The sequence below is a fragment of the Tasmannia lanceolata genome, unplaced genomic scaffold (genome assembly GCF_043159265.1).
Source record: "Tasmannia lanceolata isolate RefF3 unplaced genomic scaffold, GAP_Taslan_0.1 ptg000015l, whole genome shotgun sequence".
In the NCBI taxonomy this organism is placed as follows: Eukaryota; Viridiplantae; Streptophyta; class Magnoliopsida; order Canellales; family Winteraceae; genus Tasmannia; species Tasmannia lanceolata.
The window spans coordinates 22,794,783-22,805,877 of NW_027518692.1; the positions used below are offsets into that span (position 1 = coordinate 22,794,783).

At 37.2% G+C, this 11,095-nt stretch overlaps 1 protein-coding gene across 4 annotated transcripts; it reads right to left on the reverse strand.

Annotated features, from left to right (window-relative positions):
- Window positions 1–2,360: 2,360 nt before the first annotated feature.
- On the reverse strand, window positions 2,361–9,777 carry LOC143846239 (17.1 kDa class II heat shock protein-like). Of its 4 annotated transcripts, none has more exons than XM_077354668.1 (7): window positions 9,721–9,777; window positions 9,422–9,483; window positions 4,551–4,606; window positions 4,229–4,288; window positions 4,040–4,148; window positions 3,719–3,891; window positions 2,361–3,125 (listed from the first exon to the last, which is right to left on the reverse strand). In XM_077354668.1, exons 4-7 carry the CDS (start codon window positions 4,233–4,235, stop codon window positions 2,623–2,625), a joined length of 792 nt encoding a protein of 263 aa, XP_077210783.1. In that variant the 5' UTR covers window positions 4,236–4,288; window positions 4,551–4,606; window positions 9,422–9,483; window positions 9,721–9,777; the 3' UTR covers window positions 2,361–2,622. The 4 variants fall into 4 exon arrangements, with proteins under 4 accessions (XP_077210783.1, XP_077210782.1, XP_077210785.1 ...); XM_077354667.1 differs by lacking the exon at window positions 9,721–9,777 and adding an exon at window positions 9,559–9,714; XM_077354670.1 differs by lacking the exon at window positions 9,721–9,777 and having other exon boundaries at window positions 3,719–3,881; window positions 9,422–9,714.
- Between the last annotated feature and the right edge of the window lie 1,318 nt (window positions 9,778–11,095).

Here is an 11,095-nt window from a genome sequence, read left to right on the forward strand (position 1 = left end):
CATGTACACTGATTAATATTGTATATACGAGATACATAAACCATGAGTTTTTTTAAGAAAGCGTTATTAGCACGACCATGTTTTGATATTTGTACTAACACATATTAGGGCAGTGATAAATCGACCCCCTATGTGTCTATCTCTCTCCTCTTCGGTCGATTTATCGTATTTTGATGTGGCCCATCTAATGGACAGTTTGGATCTTCCTATGGTGCTGGCCATACCGTACTTTTAGTAAAGTGAGAGGTGCCCTCATCAAAGTACAATAGTGCTGTTAACATTTCCCAATAATCTTTGGTTACTGATATTGACACTACCATAGTTTGATAAATGCACTAACTCACCTTGCCTTTTAACCAGCTGTCAAATGTTAGGGAAGTGATAATATTATTCCCCCTTTTGATTTAGGCGTGCAACTTGGGTCGGGTTGGTTCAGGTTGAGGCCAGCCCGACCCAACCCGAGGAACCTATTTTTCCAACCCAACCAACCCAACCCAACCCAAGTTCCATTCCGGCGGAGTTCAACCCGAGCTGGAAAAATTTCCTCAACCCAATCCGACCCTATTTCCAAATTGAATCGTGTTTAGACCATCAGAATATGTTGGCTCCACTTGTACTTCTGCTGCAGGTATTTTTCCTCAAAAAATGTGCACGGATGTCATATGATTCATCTAATTAAGACACTAATTAATCTAATATAGAAAGTCAGAAATTAGGTGCATAAATATAGATTAAACACTACCGAGAGTGCAAGTGGCATTCCCCAAAAGTCTTAACTATTAAAAGTCTAAAAGTAAAAGATTAAAAGTCTAAAACCGTAAATATTACTAAAATTTGAAGGAAAAAAAAAACTTAGCAGAAAGTGGTCGGGTTACAATTCGGGTTAGGTTCCCGACCCGATTTTCTATCAGGCTATAGATTTCCAATCCACAACCCAACCCATTCTGTAAAAATTCAACGCAACCCGTCCAAAAATCAGGTTGAGCCTGTTGGGTTTGGCTTGAACCCGACCCGAGTTGCCCCCTTGTTTTGATTACTTGGGACACCAACATCAAAGTGCGTGGCAATTAGCCCCATTGAATCCTTCTGACGTGAAGTACATGAGACCCTATGTAGTCAATGAAACACTACTGCTGGGTGTCCCAAGTAATCAAAAGGGGCGGATGTATCACTTCCAAAATGTTATTAGAATTAAAAAAAAAAAGCTCTCATAAGCAAATTAAGAAAGAAAAGACAAGTAAGCTTGTGAAATTATCAAAATAGAGTAGTGCCAATATTAGTATACTCATCTTTTCTTATTTAAAGAGCTATATGAGGTTATTACTGTTCCCAAAAAGCTACAAGGCAATTAAAAAAGAAAAGACAAGTGGCATTTGTGCAATTATTAAAACATGGTTGTGCTAATTGTTCGTGCAATTATTTAAACAGGATATCATTCTCCTTTTTATATGGTGTAAGCCCTATAGTCCATTATTATTCAAAACGTACTGTAGGGCTTACACCATAGGATGATCCAAACCTTCCATTTGATGGGGCCCAAAAATCATTTCCATAGGATGATCCCAACCCTCCGATCTATAGAGGTTACCATATTATGTAGTTCCATATTGACACAACTTATTTACACTGTGGCCCATCAAATGAACGGTTTGGATCATCCTATGATGTAAGCTGTACAGTACTTTTTAAAAAATACTGAACCATAAGGGCATACACCATATAAAGTTTTCAGAAACCACACTTCATAGTGGGCTCTGCAGCCTGCATTCCATCAAGTGTTGGATTTCTAGACGGAAAAAGTTCCGTGTAAGGATTTCCTAATCACCGTTGGATCTGATTGCACATTGGCAAAGACGTGGGTAGGCCCACATTGATCTCATCATCTAGATCAGATGGGCCCGCTTGATCAAGTGTTGTTAAAAAATCTCCCACGTACAGTTGTATGATAGTTATTGGCCACTATCATAGTGGGCCCTAACTAGATAGAGCGTAAATGCTTTTAAGACCATAATTATTTTGGAAATTGATATTTACACATTATTGGACTCTAAAATTGTGGGATTAACGAGAATTTAGGCCCATGGGAGATCCAAAGCTAGGCCTGTCAGATGGACGGTTTAGATTACTCAAAGGTGGGACCTGTTATGACATAGTAGGACCCACTAAAACCTATTTTGTTTGAGAAGTGTGTAATTTAAGTAGCTCACTGTAAACAAATGAGGCAGACCTAGCACTGACATTGGGCCTCACCTTTAGTTTATATGGATGCCCACAATCAAACAAACCAAAAATCCAAACAATTTGGTAATCAAATGTGGCCAGTTGCCTGTAATTCTGTAAATAGTGTTTGATCCCCAACATTAAACTACAAAAAACATAGTTTATTATATGTTAGGATTTTCGAGATCTAATGAGAGTTATACCAGATAGATGGTCTGGATCAAACATGGTAAACCCACTGAGTAAAAATGGGAGCGTTCTCAGAACGAAAAAACATAGCTAACAGGGAATGTAGTAATGCCTGCAAGAGCCCGAACATAACTTAGTAGAAAGCTATTGTAGCACATATTAAACCTGTGGCTTGGTATATATAATAAGATCAGAAAGAAAAGAAGCATCATTTCAAGCAAGTTTGACCTCGATTGTCTTGGGGGATTTGTTGGCTTCCAACTTATCAATTGTCACGGTGACCACCCCGTCCTTATAAGTAGCAGAGATCTCATCTGTATTCATATCTTCTGAAATGACGAATTTTCGAGACAAGTTGCCAATCCTCTCAGTGCTCACATACTCAACTCCTTTCTCCTCCTCCACCTTTTCTTGGTCGCCACTGACGAGCAATGCCTTGTGGTTGTCCACTAACTGGACCTTAATGTCGCTAAGTTTTAGACCAGGCATTTCAACGAAGAAAGCGTACGCGGTGGGGTATTCCTTCACATCTGTGCGGATAGACATGAGGGATGCTACTTGGTTCTTTGGAACAGCCGGAGGGGCTGTAAATTCAACTTCCACTACACATGTATCATTCACAATGTATCCTCTAACTGGGTCGTGAAGTTCAGCGAGAGTCATGAAGTCAGATAAGCCCCCATACCACACCTTAGCATCAAATTTGTGTTTGAAGCCTACATAAACCAGAAAGTAGTTGGAATAATCATAACCGATTCATAACTGTTCACAATATTCAAATATTAAAAAAAACCAACCTAAATCCCTAAATCGAGATTGAAATTTTCAATCAAAGGACATGTTTCGGTGTGCAATCTAGTGGATTGTGTGTGCTATTTGCTACCATGATCTAATTAGATTGCACATGGACACACACACACACAGGGTTAGAGTTTTGTGGAGAGAGAGCTAAGGTTAGGGTTTTGTCGAAAGAGAGAGCTCTGCGAGGAGTGGGAAAGAGCTCGTTCCGGCGAAATGGGGTAAATCTAATGTTGTCATTTCGAAAAAACATGAGGGTATTATTGAACCAATGTCAGAAATGCAGAAATGTTCGTCATCAAAAGCAGACAATCAGTTTTAATCAGTAGATAATCACCAATTTTGGTGATTATACCTGCAATGGTTTTTAGTTGCATTTGAATAATCACTTTTTAAAAAACAATCGCTTATTAATTGATTGTGAAATCGGATATAATTGACAATCGCTTGTCAATATTCCGAAACGAACACGGCCTTAATCTTTTATAATTAAACACACACACACACGCACAGAGAGAGAGACTACTTTTTACGGTAGACATGTTGTTGAGTTGATCGATCACAGAGAGGCTATATTTCAAATCTCGACTCCACCCATTGGGCAACCTCTCCTTATCAGCAACAACTAAGTACAAGGACAGTTGGTCTGGGGCGTTGTTTCCCTTAGGATAAATCTGCACTTTCCTATCCCAAAAGATGCAAGGATTAAAGATTAAACAAATCTAGAAAATCAGCCCTAAGTTCTCAAAAGATAAAAAAAACAGCAGTTATATTCCTCAGACTGCTTGGGAAATTAGTAAAAGTAGGAATAAGAGAGGATGGATCTATGTACCATTTACAGTCGCTGACAATAGAAATGTCTGAACTGTGACCACTGTTCAACTTAGAGAAGTTCTTGATCGTACACAAGACTTTCCCACTTAAAGCTTCTATCTGTGTCACTACAGAAAATAAAACGAGAAGTTCAATGATAATATTAAGAAAAATACTTTCTTCAACCCAAAGAAGTCCAGTATAATACCTGCCATCGATTCCCTCCAAATAAGCACCTTTGCAAAGCTCAGAATCAAAATCTCAAAACCTGAACAAGGCAAAATATATTCTAAAGAGGCTTTAAATAGAAAAAAATAACCTACACAGACCTTACGAAGAAAAAGTAAGAGTCTCTTGGTAGTATTGCCCCTACATTGGAACCCTCAAACATTTCTGATATCGGGGCATAATTCTCCCCACGGATGAAAACAAATTGTGACACTACAAAATCCAACCAAAGCTAATAAACCCTGCCAACTTGGGAACCAAAATTCCATAATAATTCTCCACAGAGTTCAAAACAATGTTACCTTTCAAATTCCAACAAAAGCTTGTACACCCTTCCAGCTTCCGTACCCAAATCACACTGTTCGCCACAGGTAAAAAAAAAAATACCCATTCAGTATTTAAGGAAAGAGTCGTACTCCAGCAAGACCTCAGATCAAAACCTTCATGAAGAGGGACCCTGTTTATAGTTACAATAATTCCACTATTGGTGGACTCCGCAATATGTAATAGTTGCATACCAGCAATTGGCGGACCACAGCTCATTAAGTGGACTCAGCCATCTGTGCCATGTTAGAACAAAATATTTATGCTAGATGCCACTAGAAATATGGTGAAATCATCTTTGCCATTCTTTCTAGGGACCCTGTTCGTACTAGAATAAAACTTGGCTCCAGACCGGTCTTGAGGAACTTTCCTCCAGACCCCTTGCTTATAGCATAATAGTGGGGGGTGTGGAAATATCAATTCGTTCTAAAAATAAAAAGTAGGCGTGGATTTGATATTTCCACCACCCCTGCTATTAGAGCGTCTGGAGGAACTTCCACCAGACTGGTCTGGAGCCAAATTTTGTTCGTTCGTACTACTTAGAAATCATCAATCGGCACACTCCATAGGATGATCCAAACCGTCCATTAGTAGGGCCACAATGGAAATGCATTTTGCCCCAAAAGTCATATTCATACGATGATCCTAACCCTCCAATCTATATAACTTTCCATAATGTGCTATAGATTGGAGGGTTAGGATCATCCAATGGAAATGATTTTGGGGGCACATCCTATTTACGTTGTGGCCCAACAAATGTGACGGTTTGGATCATCCTGTGGAGGGGGCCGTGCAGTACTTTTTGAAAAATACTGAACTACTTTAGTGCCATTCTAAAACACTAGTAAAAAGGCACGTGCACCGCACATGCGGCATCTTAATGAACTATTATGACTGCATATGAATTTAATAATAATTTTTAAGCAAAAAAGACAAGTTTATGGAGCTCACACAATTTTTCAAATGTATGATATAGAAAAAGCATAAGATATGAGGAGCCACAAAAGTGCAGTTGCAATCTCAAAAATACATGTATCAAAAGTGTGTATCACCTGTGTTCTAATAGAAACTATTGTTGAAACTACATATGTTGATGAAAAAAATGAAGTTTATATATGCTTAAGCTCATTACATAGACACCGTTTGACAATACATCATGCTGAATCCTTTGTTGAACATTGATTTCAGCAATTCCTCTCATTGGACTGAAAATTGGCCTCAACTTTGCATCACATGCATTTGCTATTTGAAGATTTGAAGGGGAGTTTTAAAGGACAAAGGGGGGTGATCCGATGTCATCTCTTGGGCATTTTGTCATAACCTGCCCTAGTTATTGGCTCACACAGTGGACAGAATTTTAGATGCATGTTTAATCTCAACTCTGTTCAGTCGATATAAAAACACGCACCGACCAAATTCAATAAGTAATAGAACCATCCAGCATAGACAGTAAATACCATAGAGTAGTTAAACCATTTCGTCCAAACAAATAAAGCACAGATCAAAGCTCCCTTGGGAGGGAAATAATTAAAATTCATAATCATATTGTCAACAAAACAGAATACAAGGCAAAAAAAGATATACATAGAAGAGATAAACACACAAAAGCAAGAAAAGTAAATATTAAAGTACTTATATTGGAACTACCATGTTTTGATAACTGCACAAATTCATCTTGTCTTTTTATTTAAACAGATGTCAAATGTTATTGCTCTTAAAAGCCAATTGAAAAGGAAATACAAGCTAATTTTGTGTAATTATTAAACACGGTGGTGCAAATATCACTACACAAAGATTATTGTTCTTTTATTCTATCAAAGGAATAAAATATTATAACAGAATTATAATAATATATAAAATATTTTTTATTATGTAATTAAGTACTTGAAAAGTAAAAAAATAAGTTGTTAATTTAAGAAGAAAACAATATTCTAGAATAATGAAAGGAAAAGCAACACCATTAAAAAAAATGAAATGAAAATCAAAATAATAAATATTTTGAAGAAATAAAAAAATTAATTGTTCTTTAAACATTCAATCCAGCATCACATAAAGGATTTTTAGCCCTACGTCGACTTGGCACTACAAGTCCAACAACCTCCTCATCAATCACGACATCATAAATTCTATCATCTACAAAGCAAGATGGCCACCAATTTAAATTCAGCATATGAAGAAAGGGAAGACAACCCCACCTCAAAGAAAAAAATAGCCTAACAATACCATTTTTATTCATCAAGGAAAAGGAAATTAAATCACCATTCTATCAAGATTTGATAGTTATTAATAAATTTGCATCTCATCTCACATGGAGCTTGAATCCTGAACATAAAGGTAATTTTTGACTCGGATGGAGATTTCTTAGCTAATAATAGGACTTTCTCCATAATCGAAAATATCGGCCCATTTGCAATAGGTTCAATTGATATTCGGATTAGGAGTACATTATGGCTTGCATCAATAAGATGAGTGAAACTACTATAATTATCTCTATTACTTGTGACCTTTCTCTCTAATTCTATCTTTCGTGATTGAGTCAAGCGAATAGTTAGATGCGTACTCTAATTGGATAGATATGCTTCTCGCGGTGAAACGACTTTCGCATTGCCAAAAGTCCATCTTTGCAGTCCATTATCTATTTTAGTTTCATACGTTTCTAGAAGCACACGAAGCGGATGTAGTCCAAGCCACAGGATGCCAAGATAAAACACTTTCTAAATGAATTTGGTCAAAGACTGCTAAGTTTGCTTATGGTGGAAATAACATCTAATACAGGAGTGGTTTTGAAAGAAATCACCAATTTTTTAAATATTCCCCATTATTAGCACCTGAAAACTACAAATTCCATTGGTCGCATTGGGTGCTTGTAATCACCAAATAACATATTGAAACAAATTACCATCTTTCATATTTGTCTTTCAATAATTTGGTGATGAGAAATATTTTAACAGTTTCATGCATACAATTATATTTTTCTCAATGTTTGTCACAGTAAAGAATCGTTTTCTTTGTCATCTTTTGTTGTTCATTATCAGCTTAGAACTTAATTATAGCTCCAGCACCAAAATTGATGGACACTTAATACATCAATTACTAAAATCAATGGATATGCACCAGCTTACTCTTTAATTTAGATTATTGCTCCTCTATTAAATCAATACTCTTATGACGAAAGATTTCATTCGACTACTTCAAATTCATATATTCTTAAAAGCCCCTCGAAATTATGGAATAGAGCAGCAACTAAGAACAATTAAAAAAACTTATAAAATCAAATAGTTTCTAAGAAAAATCATAGCCATGCCCTTTTTCATACCAGAATTGAAGTAATTCTCCACTGAGATATATATGTTACTGAAAATAAAATGTGGTCTGAATTCAAATTGAACACCCAGAATTTCATCAAAAAACATTGCATAGAAATTGGATTTTTTTTGCATATAAATGAAAGAACTCAACATAAGGAAGTAATTGGAACTCCTAGGAAAAATGAAGGACCTCGTGACAAACATGAGAAACCCACTAAGTCTTTTTATATAACGGAGGAAGGATAGCTGGAAAATCAGGACTTGCAGAACAAAGCTTCAACATAAGGAAGCTAATCAAAACTCCTTGCAAAATTCAAGGAACTCATAACAAACCCATTAAGCTACTTTATATATCAAATGAAGGATGATAGTTAAACGAACGATGTTTCTAGAAATTGAAGCCTCTAAAGTGTGAAGTCTGAACCAAGGCTACTGGTTGCAATGTTGTTCAGAGCTTCAAAGGGTTCATTGTATTGAGTTCCTGGAGGAAAAAATAGTAATATGAAATGCCATCTTACATTCATAATGTTCATTTCAATAGCTGCAGGCCTAAGTCTATACCAATTCATTTTCAAAATTGAGATACACTTTTGCAACAAAAGAAAGGAAGAAAGGTGATGATTTGCTTTTTCAGTGGCACTAAAAACTGCCATTTAAAAAAAAGTGGCAATAAAATCTGCATTGCTCATAACCATTTACAGAGTACAGTGCTCAATTCCTAAAAAGCTCTCACAAGTCAATTTAAAAAAAAAAAAATGACATGCTAGGTCTGTGCAATTATTAAATATGAGAAAAGCACCTCTACAGTATTGTCAATAAACCCATAAAAATAAGCTTCTTTTTGAAGAGATTCTCATCTCCAATCAAAACTCCAAATGGGGTTTCTCTCAATCTTATGCCACTAAAGCAAAGGATCCCTACACATATCCTTAACCCATGAACCCAACAGTGCCCTAGTAAAAAAGAAGGAAAAATTAAAATGAAATTCAATGTTTAACACAGAGGAACATCCTATGGGGCACAACCTATTTACGTTGTGGCCCAACAAATTAATGGTTTAGATTAGCTTATGAAGTTGCCACAACAAATGAACGGTTTTGATTAGCTTATGAAGTGAACAGTAGAGTACTTTTTGAAAAATATTGTACTATGTATGTGGCCACACACTTTTTTCTAGTTAGACGAGGGTATTTCGGTTATTTTTCATGATAGCTCATTTTAAGGTTTTTTTTTTATTTTATTTCATGAGATAAGGATATTTTGGGTATTTTCCAGTAGCAGGAGGAGGAGGAGAAGCTGAAGCTGGCGACTGAATAAGATGTTACTCTAGTAGTATGATTAGCAACCAAACTTCATCCTTACAAGATACAAACACTTAAAGAACTATCTGCCCTAATCAGTTATTTTCAACAGTTCAAAAAAACAGAACAAAATTAAAAAGATAATAAAAACAATTAGATGTTACTCTAGTACTTCAGATTGCTTGAAAATAGAAAGAACCTATATCCAAAACCTAAATAGAGAGAGAGAGAGAGAGGTACCCAGGTTCTTGATTCGTCCCCAACTCTTTCGCAAACTATCCCTCTGAGATGGCATCTTTATACTGGAGATGAAGAAACGCGATAACTTGAGAAATTGGAAATGAGAAGGGACACATTTATTAAAAAAAGGCAACCACCTTAAAACCTAAGCCAAAGCTTTGCTTAAGCAGAGAAGAGAAGCTCTTGCTTTTATGTGAAGCAAGAATGAGGGATTTTTTTAGCATGTGAAGCTCTTGCTTTTAACCTTTTGCTGAAAGGTGTACTGTTTTAGCGATCGGATGGAAGTTGAAGAAACATACATTTTAGGGGCCGTATGGATACGCGGATTTTAGAATCCCGGATTTCTTCAAAATTGTAGCTAAGAGAAAAGAGAAGAAGCGGACCAGCGGTCGTTTTTATTGACCTGGCACAAGCGACCCGTGCCCGCAGGTCGACCCGACCTACCCGCAAATTTGCGGGCACAGGTCTGAGTTTTAGTGACCCGTCAAAACTAACCCGCAGGTGACCCAACCCGCAAAAACACGGGTCGGGTCGGGTCAACCCGCGGCTCACTTGGCTTTTTTAAGGGTGGTGATTTTGTTATGCTAATCTAGTTAGATAGCTTTTTTTTCTAATGCAAAGGATGATGATTTTGTCATGCTAATTTATTTTTTAAGGATCTGATGCCTGAATAGGTTATGGCTAGCACCATAGGTTGATCCCAACCCTCCGATTTGAATGTTAGAGGGTTGATCACTTGATCCTAACCCTCTATAGATCGGAGGGTTAGGATCAACCTATTGAAATGATTTTTGGGGCAACATCTATTTAGCATGTGGGCCATCTAATGGACGGTTTGGATCATCCCACGGTGCTGGCCATACCGCCCTCATCAAAATCCAGTGATAACATTTCCCAAAATAAACAACTGTTTGAATTTGCGGGACCCGCGGGCCGCGCGGGTCACCTAAATTCTGACCCGCAAAAATGCGGGTCATTTCCTGACCCGACCCGTGTGACCCGCATCACGCACGGGTTGACCCGGCCCGACCCAAGTCTAGTTTTTTTACTTCTGGCCCTTCTCCCTGTCAGTCTTGCCCCTTCTCCCTGTCAGTCAGCAAGAGAGTAGCAGTTTTTTTACTTCTCGCCTTTCTCCCTGTCAGTCAGCAAGAGAGTAGCAGATCCTCCCATATTTCCTGGTTTTAGAAATCTAATGATGCAGGAGAGATTTTTAAAACATGATCCAAGAAACGTTGTCAGATCATGAACCCTCTTTTACACTGTTTTCAAACTACTTGGTTATGAACCCTCTTTTACACTGTTTTCAAACTAAAAACTTGGATTCTAAAATCGGCGTATCCAAACGGCCCCTTAAAAAGGAAATACCTAATATCATAGTCTTATTAAATAGGATAGGCAGAATACATATGGTATATAGATGGAATTTTTGGCAAAGGGTGAAAGAAAATAACTCAAGATTTTGCCTTTATATACAACAGTTACAAGTTAGATTGGGGCCATTTGTCGGCCCACTTTATTAGAGATTTTTCACAACTTACAGTCTGTCCTTATGTAGATCATCCTATGGAAATGATATCTGGGGCTCAACTTAAATTGTGGCTCGACGAATGAATGGTTTGAATCATCTTATGAAGTGGGCCACACAGTACTTTTTAAAATATACTGGACTGCACG